General features: G+C 40.4%; 1 protein-coding gene across 1 annotated transcript; it reads right to left on the bottom strand.

Moving 5' to 3' along the window:
- Window positions 1-8682: 8682 nt before the first annotated feature.
- On the bottom strand, window positions 8683-16172 carry LOC120741887 (CD226 antigen-like). The gene is made up of 5 exons (XM_040044986.1): window positions 16063-16172; window positions 12678-13010; window positions 10796-11137; window positions 9819-10154; window positions 8683-9618 (listed from the first exon to the last, which is right to left on the bottom strand). The coding sequence occupies exons 1-5, from the start codon at window positions 16130-16132 to the stop codon at window positions 9518-9520; spliced, it is 1182 nt and encodes a 393-aa protein (XP_039900920.1). The 5' UTR covers window positions 16133-16172; the 3' UTR covers window positions 8683-9517.
- Between the last annotated feature and the right edge of the window lie 6 nt (window positions 16173-16178).

The following is a 16178-nucleotide window of genomic DNA, read 5'->3' as shown; positions in this document are numbered from 1 at the left end:
ACAGAGGATGAGGACTTCGATGGGTTTGATTGATGATAAAAATGTGAGTACCAAACTTTGTTTTGCTCCTGCTTTATTTTTAAATACGCACACTTGTATGCTTGTGTGTTGTTGATGATGACGATTACTGGTAATAAAAATGTGAGTACCAAACTTTGTTTTGCTCCTGCTTTATTTTTAAATGCGCACACTTGTATGCTTGTGTGTTGTTGATGATGACGATTACCGGTAATAGAAATGTGAGTAAGGTACCGAACTCAGGTTTGCTCCCGCTTTATTTTTAAATACGCATACGGTACTTGTATGCGCCCTATAATCCAGTGCGCCTTATGTGTGTGTTAAATACAGTAATGGCACACATAACTGAGACTGCGCCTTTTAGTACAGTGCGTCTTATGGTCGTGAAAATACGGTAGGTCCATAGAAGGTGCCATCACCACCACCCTTTACACAGCGCTAAGCTATTTAGGGAACAGGAAGAGCTTTGTAAGGATGCTCTTGGTCGACTACAGCTCAGCATTCAACACCATAATCCCAGAAATCCTTACCACCAACCTGGACCACCATTAGATCCCTGCAACCTGCTCCTAGATTGAAGACTTCCTCACCAACCAGCCTCAATCAGAGTTTGCCCCCACCCAAATTCAGTAATTACATTACAGTTACAGTGATGGCGTTACTTGCGTTACAAAGTTTCTTCACTTATCTGCACACCTGGCTGATAAAAAGAAAAACTAACAAAAGATCAACATGTGCATTCACACTCCAATGAGCTGATTTCAGTTGGTGTGTGGGAAAAGCAAAATGGTGCAGTATCCTACAGTTTCTGAGTGGAGATATGGACATGGCAGTTTGTCTTGTAATCGGAAGGTTGCCAGTTTGAGCCCCGGCTCAGACAGTCTCGGTCGTTGTGCCCTTGGGCAAGACACTTCACCCCTTGCTTACTGGTGGTGGTCAGAGGGCCTGGTGGCGCCAGTGTCCGGCAGCCTCGTCTCTGTCAGTGCGCCCCACGGCAGTTGTGGCGACAATGTAGCTTGCCATCACCAATGTGTGAATGACTGAATATAGTGTAAAGTGCTTTGGGGTCCTTAGGGACTAAGTAAAGCACTATACAAATATAGGCCATTTACATTACTTTGATTTTATTGCACAAAATGACCATAGTAAAATGATTAAGTGTAATCTATGTCCAGGACAGAAAACTTTCCAGCAGAACTTTGGCTTGTTGCAAACATATGCAGAGACAGCATGCTAATGCTAATCTAGCCAAGAACCCAGAGTAATGATAAAGCCGAGTGTATGTAGAATCTAGTCCAGCAAGCCAGAGCCTGATTGTGACAGGTAAGACAGATGACAACATTGTGTTCATATGTAAATAGTAAATGACAGATTGTATGTGTGTCCTCATTAGGATAAGAATTTGTGTTGGTGTGTGGGACTGTGACCTGAGGGTTCTTATTGTTATGGTACTGATGATGCTTGTGATGTGCTTCAGATCATTTTACAGAGTAATGATAAAATAATGTAGCAAGTAGTGTAAGTAATTATGAGCAATTTATAATATGTTACTTTTTTAAATTAACAATCTGGTGAGTGTTTATCAGGTTTAAACTGTGACAGAAGAAGGTTACTGACCTTGGTTTGTTGTGCAGCTCAGCAGTGAGATCAGAACTAAAGAGAAATGACACTCAGGTTGATTTGAGGTGAACATAAAGAACAACTCCACACAAACAGCTGACAAACACACAAATGGGTCTCTCTCTTTGATATATGTGCTCATTAAAAAACAAAAAAGAAAAAAAAATCTGATAGAATTATTTTTATTTTTATTATTTATTTTATTCACACAATCTGAATTTATGATTCTTCTCTATCTCAGTTTCAGGTTTTTATGCCAAAAGCAGCACTTAAATTGATCATTGTGATCATGTGCAAATGATGATTTGATCTTTTCACTGCCTGCTGTGTTTCCTCGACTCCTGAGCAAAGATAAAGAGTCAGTTCAGACCTGCAGTTGGTCCTCGTGGTGTTTGAACTTGAATTCAGCCTGATTTGTTTTTCATGTCCTCTCCTCCATCATCAGTTATCAGGAGAGCAGACAGTCAAAGTACAAGAATTCAAACAAACACAGAGATTCTACTTACAGAGCAGACACAGCACAGATGTTTCCTTCATCGTCCTTCTCACTCATTTGAGCTTTTATCATTTCTCTCACTGACACCAAGTAAAGCCCGCCCTCTTCCTCTGAGTCTGTGGTTCTTCTGTTCTCCTTACTATTCTAAACAGTGGTTGGGCACTCATTTTTTCACTGTGTAAAGATACAAGTGATCAGATTTTTAAAAAACTATAACAATAAACACACAGAAATGTGTTTTCCACTTTAAGTGATTAAAACAAAGGATGGTGCACTGTTGTTCTAAACACAATGGATTACGACACAAAGATTACCACAATTCTCGGTGACAACAATACCTATGAAGCCTTAAAACAAGTCCCCACAAGCAGCTACAAAGAGAAACTCACGTGCCTTCAAGAACTTGAAAATGACAACATATACCCAGGGGATGCCATACCCCGTATTTACGGACTTCCTAAGATTCACAAAGAAGGGGTCCCACTCAGACCCATTGTTAACAGCATAAACTCAGCCACTTACAACATCTCTAAACATCTTGCTGCCATTCTATCATCCCTGGTGGGGAACACCCAACATCACATCAAAAACTCAGGAAACTTAGGCACAGGTTAAAGTCCAAAAAAATTATTTTTTTATTTAACCCAAAAAACATAATTGGTTAACTCATGCAAAAAGAATCAAAATCTTGGGCCCATAAAAGAGGTCAAAATAACAAAACTCTACTCAAAGTTGACAACACTACTGATAACTCAAACAAACTGACCTAACTTAATGAGACAAAGGGGAAACTTAAATAGTGGCTGATCAGCCCACAAAAACAGGAGAAGGGGTAAAACACACAAAACCTAACTAAACCAAACATAATGAACTCCAATTCCCCACCATGGTTTTGAGTTATGGCATGAACCAATTTGTAGTCTTCCTTTAAAGCTTGCTCCGCCCCTTTTCCACCTCTTGGCTCCTTAATCAAGGGACTGGAACAGCTGCAACGCCAGGACTGCCATAATGAATTAATTAAATACACCATTAAATAATTAATTAAATGTGGCAATAATTAATTAAAATTGGAATTAATTAATTAAATAAATAGTTATGACACGACACATGTAATTAATTAATCATTGACACATTTAATTAATTATTTATGTATTTCACATTTTAATTAATTATTGACACATTTAATTAATTATTTAATGGTGTATTTAATTACCGTATTTCCCGGACTACAAAGCGCACCTGAATATTAGCCGCACAAGCTAAACTCAGGGGAAAATCCTGTTTTGTACATACATTAGCCGCACCTGACTAAAAGCCGCAGGTGTTTCAATGTTGACTTATCATATGTAAGAGAATATGCACAAAGCGAATTGTCAGGAAAGAGATGGCTGTTTTGGAGACACACCCCTTTTATTAATATTTTGAAAAACAAGTTATGGGTACATATTTGCATAACTTTTTAGGTATATGTACAAGTAGCGGTAATTACAAGTACGAAACATGTACTGTGCTTCATAAATGAGTAACAAATGTAGTACATAACAATAACCTACAGCACACCAGAAAAATAGATTCGGACTACCTTTTAGTCTCAGGTGCAGTGACACGGCTTTAACAAGAAGAAAAGTCAGTCATTCACCACCATCTTTCTCTTCTTCCTGCGCACTAAAACCACCAAAGTCCTCTTCTCCAGTGTCGGATACGAACAGGCTCAGGATGGCTTCGTCATCCACTCTCAGCTTCTTTCCTTCGTTGTCACTTTCAAAACCAAAGAAATCCTCGTTGTCAGTGTCAGAGTCGAACACCCTCAGAAGGGCCGTGGCGGTGTCCTCCTCTCCATCATGCAGCAGTCCAGCCCTTCGAAATCCGTTGGTGATCGTGGATGTTTTCACACTTTTCCACGCTGTCAGAATCCACCGGTGGAGTTGGGCATAACTTGCTTTTCGCAAGTTTATTGCCGCTCATCATCCACGCCTCCCGCTGAACGCGTAGCGCTACTTTGAAGATTGTTTTTCGCGCTACTTCATACGGCACTACATTGCCTGGCGGACGGACATGTGACTAACATACCACTCTTGAACCCCGATCCTTCCGCCAGGCAACGTAGTGCCGTACAACAGCGGAACAAACAAAACAAATAGTCTTACGATATGACAAAAATCATGCACAATCCATAGAAAAGCCGCACCTGACTAAAAGCCGCAGGGTTCAAAGCTTGTGCAAAAAGTAGCGGCTTATAGCCCGACAATTACGGTAATTCATTATGGCAGTCCTGGCGTTCCATAGCATAGTGGGGATAGTGGCATTATTTCAGACTTTCCCCAGTTAATGTATAACCTGACACCTCAGAGAATGCCTTTATGGTGTCCATTAAATGCGGCATTGATAAAAGTGGGTGTGTTATAATGGCAAGAATATCATCAGGGTTTGTGTTCTTGCTGTCCACCTATGATGCCTTTAATCTCCTTGTTTGATCTGATACTCACTGCCAGTGTTGGTCAAGTTACTTGAAAAAAGTAATCAGTAACTAATTACTGATCACTTCCCCAAAAAAGTTACTTTACTGATTACTTATTTTCAAAAGTAATTAATTACTTAGTTACTTTTTAAAAACACGATTTACAACCTGAATAGGTGATAAAGCGATAGATCTTTCAGCCCAATTCTACTTTTTCTGCATAATCCATCATACAAAATGTAATCAAATGTAAACGTCTCTTTTTAAAACCTGTTTTATTTGTTTCAATCTTTTAACTTTATGCATCAAGCAAAAATTTTATTATATGCAACATTCACTGACTGGAAGAAATTTGTTTAATATTTAAACCTATTTTCTGCACATTCCAGCACATTTTTTTTTTGTTTACACTCAGTCTTTCAAATAGATGCAAGTAAAACACAGCAGAAAATAAATAAAGTCAAAAACTAGCGGTTGCTCTATTTTCATCTGTAAAGCAGGAGTGGGTTAGGCGGAGGTTTGCTCTGGTGCAGTGTGCTGCAGCGGTCAGTGGAAGAATCCATGAGTTTCTCTGTGAATTTCCCAATGCGTGGTAGCACACTCGGTGCTTGCTTGGAAGTTTAGGGGTTTTTTTCACTGTAAAAAGAAGTTTTCTTCCCACGCACAACGGACGCTAATGTTTTTGTCACTTTTTACGGAATCAAACTCAAAATAAGGTCAGTACTTCCACGCTTTAAACGCTGCACGCTCATACTCTCTCCACACTCGATATATTATCCATTGTTGATCTGCACACAGCTGTTGTCATGAATGTCGCACTCGCTTACGTCACTGACGTGAGACATTTTCTCAAAAAAAAAAATCACGGTTTTAGTAACGCAGCGTTCCTATGGGAAAGTAACGGTAATCTAATTATCATTTTTGCAATAGTAATTCCGTTACTTGAAAAAAGTAATCGGATTACAGTAACGCGTTACTGCCCATCGCTGCTCACTGCCAATGTTTCTATAAAAATTAAGAACAAAAGTCGGCTTAAAGAACAGCCCTGACGAGCTCCATGTGACAAACTAAAGAAGGTTGAAACCATACCATTTGATATTACCGCCGCCTTTGGTTCTTTGTATAGGACTTTAACCCAGTTTAGAAAGTGTGGACCAAACCCAAAGATTGAAAAAAGAAAGCTCCATTCAACTTTGTCAAAAGCCTTCTCCGCATCTAAGGAGAAAGCTGCTACTGGAGTATCTTTAGACTGGCTCAGCCACATCAAATGGAGTAGCTTTCGAATGTTATCTGAGGAAGAACGTGTTTTCATAAATCCAGTCTGATTTGGATGTATGATGACACCCAGAACCCGCTGTAACCTTAAGGCTAGAACTTTTTTAAGTATTTTGCAGTCCAAATTCAATAGGCTTATTGGTCTGTAATTTGATGGATCTGTATTGTCTTTATCTTTTTTTTTTTTGGTATTAGTGATATCAGTGCCTCATTAAATGTAGCTGGGATCTGCCCATTTTCAAAAGCTTCTTTATATACTTTTTGTAGGACTGGAGCAAGAATGTCAATAAATATTTTATAATACTCAGCTGGTAGGCCATCATTACCCGGTGATTTCCCCGTTTTCATCAAAGTTACTGCCTTTCTGATTTCTGCCTCAGTAATCGGACCCTCGAGCCATTCCATTTGATCCCGTTGCAGTTTGGGGAGGTCCAGTTTAGACAGAAAAAGGTCTTCACCTGTTTGATTTCCTGAAACAGTAGATGTGTATAAACTTTTGTAGTAATTCATGAAGATCCTATTTATTTCTCTAATTGATGTGACCAAATTATTTTCATGTTTAATAGCTGGAATGAAGTTTAAGAAGTCCTGTTTCTTAACCTGTCTTGCTAATACTTTACCTGTCTTTTCACCACCTTCATAAAATGTAGTAATCAGGCAAAGCATAGAATATGCAACTTTTTTGTTGTACATCTCCTTCAATTGAAATTTTATTCCACATATATCCCTATATAATTGCTCTGTGTAAACCCCGAAAGCAGGTTCTTTATATTTGATTTCTTTTTTCAATATTTGGATTTTATTTAAACTTTCTTTCTTCTTTTTAGAAGCATATGCTATTAGCGTCCCCCGAATGTATGCCTTAGAAGCTTCCCACACTGTTTCTATATGTTTGGTGCTTCCAATATTAATTTTGAAGAAATATTTGAGGTCTTCCTCAAGTAAGGTCTGAAAAGGCTTATCTAATAGTGATGTGCGAATCATGAACGAATCATTCAATACTCGAGAATTACTTCACTCACTTGTGAATCATGATTCACAAGCCCAACTAACTCACTGACTCATCCCTGTTGCTGTTAGCAAACTAATTTCATTAGTAGAAATATATCTAGCTTATAATTAAAATTGTGGAGAAAAACACAACATCCAGTATCTTAACAGAAACATTTCTGCTCTGAACTGAAAGAAAAAATCCTGAGTAGACACTCACATCAAGACAATAGCTCCTTGGTTCTCAGTAGCATCATTCTGTTAACATGCTAACAGCACATTTGAGCTACTCACCCCCTCCCTTCCTGTGCTGAATCGTAGCGCGAACAAATCACTCAGGACTCACTTTCACTACCCCGATCCGTACCAAAATCCCAAGCAGTACCACGCATGCGCAAATCTTACGTCACTTCCTCTTAGCTAACATTGCGACAATTAATATATTTGAATGACACGGTTAGCGCCCAGTTAGCATTTCTCAACAGCTCTGCCTCCTTTTCGACTGCCTGGGACATTTAAAGAATGGATAATCCGTATACAAACAAATTCATGCTTTTCTTCTCAACACAGAGCGTCTCCCGATTGAACAACAGCGCCGTAAAATAAGACGAACGGCACCTAATTACAGACTTAATAAAACTGACTTGGTAATATGTCACATTAAGATTCATCAGCCAGATGAAGTGTTTACTGACAATTGACAGTGATAGCGGACATCATCATCACTATTCCAATCAATCCTCTCCACACAGACAAGCATAAACACACTCGACTATCACTAAATCAAATTTAACGCATACACAAACACCATTTGTAATAACGCTAGTTCAGCGTACAATAGGGTTCATTCATTGGTCAGCAAGTGGCGGTATCCTCGTACCCTGGGGAGTAAACTGCCATTAAACAAACAGAAGAAGAGAACCTCTGCACATGCGCGGTACGGATCAGGGAGTCCTGATCCGTAACTATCTTTTAATTTTTAATTTTTGTCTACATTATATTGAAACGTAATATATAAGTCACTTAGAAAACCTCAAAATGTTATTGTTGGGCTTTTTTCAGTGTTTTATTTGTTCGTGAGTAAATCGGTTTGGCTGAGATTAAAATTATTAGATTAGATTAGATTAAAAAAAAACTTTTTTAATCCCCAGGTGGGTTCCTCCTTGGTTTTCACACAGCTGAATAAACGTCAAACAGAAAACTGATTAAACAAAAGTGTTAGAGAATTTACGCCAGTGTCCTGTTATATTTTAGATAGCAAGGAGCAGACGGCCGAGTTTAATAAACTCCACCGAGACAGCGGTGATGCAAATCAAAAGGGTAGACTGTCCAATTTCACAGCCATTTACTTTTGGCCTACCCGACCTTCTGAGGACAAGGCCTTTGCGGTCTACGTGGGCCGAGTCCTCAGAAGAACAGCCGACTTTAGTGTCTTTATACAGTTTTCAGTTTTTCCGCCAGGTGTTTCTTTATGTTCCCATAGCAACTGTCTGCCCTGCCATAAGCAGTTTCACCTGTTTTAGTCACACTTGTGTCCTCTAATTTGACTAATCTGAGCTGAGAATCATGCAAAGCTGCTACAACAGAGTTCAAGAATAAAAACACAGCACCAAAAATGAACATAAGTTCCTTTTAAAATCTCCTTTTTTCTTTCTTCAGAGAGCTTTTTCTCAGAGAGCTCTGGTGAATCTGTGTACATAGATTTCATTAATAACATATTCCAGAGAAAATTACATTCAAAACAATAGCTATTCATGTATTTCTTTTAGTAATTGAGAAATTTGAAGTTAAAAATAAGGTACATATGATTAAATTACCAGTTTTGTATGGCAAGCAAATGTTTACATCACTTGTAGGCTCTTAACCACAACAAAAGATGGGGTTGCTATAAAAGAACATTTTTGTGTGCTAAAGACAGAAGGAAAAAGTCACATTAAGTTAATATTTTATATTAATGTTAAAGTCCTCTATTAATTTTATACCCTTAAACTCCAAAATTCGGGGAGCATTTCAGTTATAGCTGATCAATGATATGATTGATATAATTCACCAGACCTCATCTACACACCATCACACACGGTTTGAATTATTGTCAGTGTCAGTATTTATATTGTAAAGTGCTGATTCTGAAGCTAAAATACAAAAACAATAATTGATTCTGAGATTATACATAAATTCATTCATGTTTGTAGCACAGTTTTATCTCATGAACAGCCTGAAGATGAATAAACTGTAGTTCAGAGTCAATGACAGACAGCACACACACACTGTTGGTCTGAGTCTGAACATGATGATCATCAGAGTCGTCTGCTGGATGTTCAGGAGAGTTCATTTATATGTGTCCTCAGATCATCTGACTCACAGTTCAGATGTTAAGAATTAAGAGGCACGCTCATTAGAACCTTGAGACAGTTTATGTTTTCTGTAGAGCAAAACACCAACAAACCAACTACAGCAGCAGGAAAAAAAAACTCAGACATTTCAACCATGCACTAAACAACAGCAGGCTAGCATGTGCCCCGACACTGTCATTCTGTTCAAATCAAAACACCAGCAACAAGAAGCACAGCAGAAACTAACACACCGACAAGCAGTCCAACAGATCCTCCTTGTGGACCTGCAGGTGAGTTCAAATGCAGGTCAAAATCCCGTTTCTGTTGTTAACGTTTTCTGCAAATCAAAACACCAACAACAACAGCAAAAAGAAGCAGAGCGGGAACTACCAGGCCGACAATCAGTCCAACAGATCCTCCTGTCTGACCTGCAGGTGAGAAATAGGTGTGAGGTGTCAGCTGTCAGGTAAGTGATGAGTGAAGAACAGAACAGAATCCATTTCCTCTTCAAACTGCTGTCAGACATTATCTACTGCACTCTGATCACATCACTCAGACCAGCTGCTTTCTACAAAGTCTCATCAATAGTGACCTCTGATCACACACACACTCAACTCTACTCACTCACCTGGAGGAACAACAACACTCAGGTTGATGCTGCTGTGCTTCCATGAGCGTGTTTCTTCCATGAACACACGACACTTGTATGTTCCATCATCAGCAGTCGTTACATCCTTCAGAATCAAAGACACGTCTCCATCCTTCATACTTCTGTCCAGAAGATCCACCCGGTTCTTAAAAGATGGATGTTGGTTGTCTGTAAGAAAGTGCTCATCCCGGTACTCAAGGACATATTCTGTCTCCAGATCAGTTCTGCTCCACTGTACAAATTTGATGTTGTTGTTTGGAGCTCGACATGTCAGAGTGACGTCCTGTCCAGGCTCAGCTGTGATGGTTTTCTGGTCTGAAAAAGGAAACAACACAGAGCAGAGAGGTTAAAGGTCGAAGTACAATTGTGATCAGAATTATTTACTCTACATGTCCTCTTTAACCATGTATTTCATTTCCAGAGCATGTCATCTCATAAAGTGTCTCATTGGTGGCCCATCGTTTATATGACAAGTGTGAAAAGTCTTTTGTAAAACCTTAAGTGCCATAATGGTAAATGGCCTGCATTTGTATAGCGCTTTACTTAGTCCCTAAGGACCCCAAAGCGCTTTACACTACATCCAGTCATCCGACCATTCACACACACATTCACACACTGGTGATGGCAAGCTACATTGTCGCCACAGCTGCCCTGGGGCGCACTGACAGAGGCGAGGCTGCTGGACACTGGCGCCACAACGGGCCCTCTGACCACCACCAGTAGGCAAACATGGGGTTAGTATCTTGCCCAAGGATATTTGGCATGCAGCCAGGAGGCAGCCTGGGATTGGATCACAAATCACTTACCAATTGTCATTATCTAATGAACTCTCATCACATTACTCAGACCAGCTGCTTTCTACAAAGTCTCATCAACAACATCTTTAGAAACAAACATCAACAACCAGGAAGCAATTTCACCTCTGATCACACACACACTCAACTCTACTCACTCACCTGGAGGATCAACTCTCAGTGTGACGCTACTGATGGGTTTACTATCCTTGTGGTTTGTTCCTCTCATAAAGATACGACACTCGTATGTCCCAGCATCATTATTTGTCACATCCTTGAGAATCAAAGACACGTCTCCATCCTTCATCTGTCTGTCATGCAGATCCACACGGTTCTTAAAAGATGGATGCTGGTTGTCTGTATCAAACTGCTCATCCCGGTACAAAAGGACATATTCTGTGTCCAGGTCAGCTCTGCTCCATTCTACAACATCAATGTTGTTATTTGGAGCTTGACATGTCAGAGTGATGCTCTGTCCGGACTCAGCTGTGGCGTCTTTATGAACTGAAAGAGGAAGCAATAAAGAGGCTATAGGTCAAATTGCACATCACTTCTTCTATTCACTTCGTCTACAAAAGCAGAGGAATGTAACACAGAGAGACCACTGGTCTTTATTTCAAAATCATGGGATATTACAAACATAATAGCTACTCTCTAATATGCTGTGAAAATAATATTTATTTTATAAACCACAATTATGTAGGTGGAGTGGAAACAAATATATTGGGCACGTTCAAATCTCTAAAATCAGACATGCATCATATTTGATCGTTTCCTAGAGTAGAGTTACAGGATTGGTTCATATAAAGAAAAGATTAAAATGTCTTGATGCATGCTCAATCATCCAGGTAAGTAAATCTCCAGAAGTTGATTCGGTTCATCTGGACGTAGCGTTTTCAGTGGGAGAAACGTTTCGTCACTCATCCAAGTGACTTCTTCAGTCTCAGCTGACTGCAGGTTTCCCCAATCTTATAAACAGTAACTAGAACCACTGAAGGAACAATGGGCTGGGAGGTCAGTTCCTTCATCATAATTATGTAAATTCTCATTACCACTGATCAAAGACCAGTGATCAACGGCCATGAGTACCATTCACAGAGAGTTGGGGAATGGCTGCAATCACAGCATTGTAAGATGGCGAAAGATGTACCCTTAGGCCCCCTCCTCGATTCAGAGATGGTCTTTCCCTTTTCACGTAAATGGCCTCTTTGACTCCGCACTCAAACCAGCGTTCCTCCCTGTCCAGGATGTGCACATCCTCATCATTGAAAGAGTGTCCACTGGCCTCTAGGTATAAATAGACTGCAGAGTCCTGGCCTGACGAGGTTGCTCTTCTGTGTTCTGCAATCCGCTTCGCCAAAGGTTGTTTGGTTTCCCCGATGTATAAATCTTTTTAATCCTCCTGGCATTTAACAGCGTACACTATGTTACTCTGTTTGTGTCGGGGACCCGATCCTTGGGGTGGACCAATTTTTGGCGCAGTATGTTTTGGGGTTTAAAAGCCACAGAGACCTGGTGTTTAGAAAAAATACATCTCAACTGTTCCAATAGTCCTGACAGATACGGGATCACTACCGGTTTTCGTTTAGGCAGTGGTGCCAGGAGGATTGCCATGGCCTTGGATGAGTGATGAATACTGAATCTACAGGAAAGATATTGTAAGGTCCTTTGGCTGGAGAAGTGTTGTCAGAATGTATCAAAAAAAAGGGAAGGTGGCCAGAACTTAGGGAATTGCACTACTTGAAGGAAAGAGTGCTTACTTAGGACATACTTAGGACAGCTAAAGCTACCTGGGATTCTGAAACACAAATAGGAACTTTAAAGATGCCGCTAGGAAAGGCGCAAAAATCAAATACCTCCAGAGAGTAAGGCAAGTCCTCAGGAGTCAGCTAAATAACAATAACAAGATCTGACAGAAACCAGAGAAAGAAGAGGAACCCTCATGGTACGGCCGACCCTGCACAGCTTGTACCACCATCAGAGAGAAGAAGTGGCTGATATAGAAAATCCTACCAACTAATAGATGAGTTAGAGAGGAACTTACTCAGAGGAACACTCAGGTAGACGATGCTGAGCTTCCATGAGCGTGTTTCCTCCATGAAGATATGACATTGGTAGGTTCCATCATCAGCAGTATTCACATTGTTCAGAATCAAAGAAACATCTCCACCCTTCATCTGTCTGTCCTGCAGATCTACCCGGTTCTTAAAAGATGGATGCTGGGTATCTGGAAGAGCCTGCCCATCCCGGAAAACAAGGAGATATTCTGGCTCCAGGTCAGCTCTGCTCCAATATATGAATTTGACCTTGCTGTTGCTTGGAGCTCCACATGGCAAAATGACAATCTGCCCAGACTCAGCTTTGATGTTTCTCTGATCTGAAAACAAACAAACAAAACAAAACAAAAAACAGCAGAGAGGTTTAAGGGATCATATTACAATAATGACAGGAATTATTTACTTTAAATATTTGCCTTTCACATTTGAGTTTATTGTAAAGTTAATTCATTTTAATTTTTTAACATCCACCAGGTCACCAGTGACCCACTGAGTTTGAAATTTAGCTTGATGCTAAACGTGCAAAGTGTCGGAAACTACAAGATGTTAGCTTTCACAGAACAACAACATGTGCTGATAATAAGTGAAAATTATATGTGAGAGAAAGCAGAACTCTCCTTTTAAGACGGGCTCAAGGGGCAGTGCCAAGAAGAGTGATGGGGCAGGTGGAGAAAATCAGGCTAATGACAGTTTTCCCTTTTTAGTGACATCAGGACAGGAGAGCAGCAGTCAGCTGTAAATCTAAGATAGATGTAGAATGTTGGTGCCAAAACCTGAAAGCAATGTATGATAATAAAGAGACAAACACTGTCTGAATTGTGTGTTAGTCCGTGTGTGTTCACAAAGCCACTGTGAGTCTCTGCATGCTGCCTTTTCTGTAGCTACAAAGCTTTTTGTATACACTGAACAAGAAAAGCACAGATCTCTGCTGGTCTAATGTCCATAACTTGTGATTGTCGGCCCAAACAAATCTCTTCTGCTTGTTGCTTTTCCTTGGCAGTGGTTTCTTAGCAGCTATTTGACCAGAAAGGCTTGATTCAGTCTCCTCTAAACAGTTGATGTAGAGTTGTGTCTTTGACAGGATCTCTGTGTGGTATTTATCTGGGCTCTAATCTGAGGTGCTGCTAACTAGTGATTTTGGAGGCTGGTGACTTGGATGAATTCATCTTCAATTTATCTTCTTGACTGTGCGAATGATCTTCTTTGGATCATAAATACTCATTACACATACATCAGCCAAGATTCATGAACAGATTTTGTCATTTTGGGTTTAAAATGAGAAAATATCATGTGAATGCATTGTGCTACCTCTATAACAGAGGTGGCCAACTCCAGGCCTCGAGAGCTGGTGTCCTGTAGGTTTTAGATGTGTCTGTGATCTATCACAGCTGATTTAAATGGCTAAATTACGTCTTCAGCATTTATTGAAGTTCTCCAGAGGCCTGGTAATGAACTAATCATTTGATTCAGGTGTGTTGACCCAGGGTGAACCATCTGTGATAGATCACGAACACATCTAAAACCTGCAGGACACCAGCTCTCGAGGCCTGGAGTTGGCCACCCCTGCTCTATAACTTGTTTTTTAGTGTTTGTGGAACTGTTTGAATTTTGTCTCTAGCACTAAATGTAAATGAGTAATGGTCAAGAGTGGTAATGAAATGTAGCTGCTGATGGGCCACTGGTAAATTTAAGGTTAAAAAACTGAAAAACACAGTCTGTAAGAACAGTTTGACTTTCAGCCGCTCACTGAAACTAAACACTCCTAATTGAGGCTTCTTATGTTTCCTTCATTTAACTGTAGAACTTGTCACGCCTCCAGCTGTAGGCTTTAAAGCTGAGTCTAAGGCTACGTTCACACTGCAGGCGAAAGCGCATCAAATCCGATTTTTTTGACCCTGTGCGACCCATATCCGATCATGGTATGACAGTGTGAACGGCACAAATCCGATACTTTCAAATCCGATCTGGGTCACTTTCGTATGTGGTACTGAATCCGATACATATCCGATGTTTCAGAAAGCGACTGCTGTTTGAATGGTCATGTTGCATTAAATCCGTCTTTTACGTCACTGACACAAGACAGACGCCAATTATCAGCTCCAGAGAAGACATCGCGAACGCTTCCTGGCCATCCGGTGAAACTCCTGGGAAGACAATGTTGGAGAAACGTTAACATTTTATTTGTACTGCATAATCTGCAGACTCTTACAGAAATCTGCAACTCCTTTGAAGCACCGCTCCTCTCTAAAACAGCAATAAGGATAATTATTTTGTTATCTACATTATTATGTAGATAACAAAATAACTTAAAGCAAAAATTGGGAAACGTGAAGTCGGAAGTCTTTATATTAAGGGCCATCAGTCAAACAATATTGTTTGCTCTGGGTCTAAACAGAGCGCGTTGTGTGTGACATCTTCTTTTGCGCATGTGGGCCGCTTTGAGCGTTCACACTAGAGCGCGTTTGCGGTCGCATTTTATTTGTAGTGTGAACGAGCAGACAAAAAAAATTGGATTTGATCAAAAAATCGGAATTGAGCATTAAGACCTGCAGTGTGAACGTAGCCTAAATGTGATCAGACGAAGTGTGAGGTTGTGAGAAAGTCTCTGCATTCATAGATGTGTCCTTTCAGCTGCTCGCTCTGATCCAACCTTTGGTCTTCTTCTTTCTTACAGTTATATTGGTGGTTGGCAAACAATTGAAAGGTGCATTACCGCCACCTACTGGTATGGAGTATGGTCTGGAACGACGCTCAAAAAAAACCCCCCAAAAATAAAATCCAACCTTTGGTCTCTAAGGAAGAGGCTTCAAGGAGATGTTTGCTACGTTGGACTGTAGGACCATCAGAAATGTGTGCAGTAACAAAACAGGCAGCACTGAAAGCAGCTCTAAGTTTTTGTGTTGTTCAAGGATTTGTGCACAACAAAAATGGGACCTCTCTCATCCATCAGTCATTTTGTGGACATTTTTCTGACACACTTTGAAGCTGATGGACGTTTTGTGTCTGCACTAAGTACGTTTTCACCAGCTATGGCACCGGCAGGATTCACTTTCACAGACTCACAACCACCAGCTTCACCCCTCCCCTCCCCCTCCAGATGTAGGCTTTAACATTGAGTTTCCCCACACATGTTTACGGACGAGTTGGACGAGTTAGAGAGCAAGAGAAGAAGAGACGGATTCATAAATGTCTTTGTTTCTGCTCTAACCAAACAATGCTGCTCTACAACTCTAGACTACCAGCCACAAAGACAACAGCTGGAGAAACATCTGTCTACCTCTGACATCCACTAGCTCATCCATACAACAAACATCATTAACCAGGAAGCAGCTTCATCTCTGATCACACACACACTGCATTTCTTGGACTCACCTGGAGAAACACTCAGGTTGATAATACTGAGTTTCCATGAGCGTATTTCTTCCATGAAGACACGGCACATGTATGTTCCATCATCAGCACTGGTCACATTCCTTAGATCAAAGACA

Source organism: Simochromis diagramma, unplaced genomic scaffold (assembly GCF_900408965.1).
Source record: "Simochromis diagramma unplaced genomic scaffold, fSimDia1.1 OVJJ01000104.1, whole genome shotgun sequence".
Classification (NCBI taxonomy): Eukaryota; Metazoa; Chordata; class Actinopteri; order Cichliformes; family Cichlidae; genus Simochromis; species Simochromis diagramma.
Note: the sequence above shows the minus strand (reverse complement) of the source record. Positions and strands in the feature narration are given on the sequence as shown.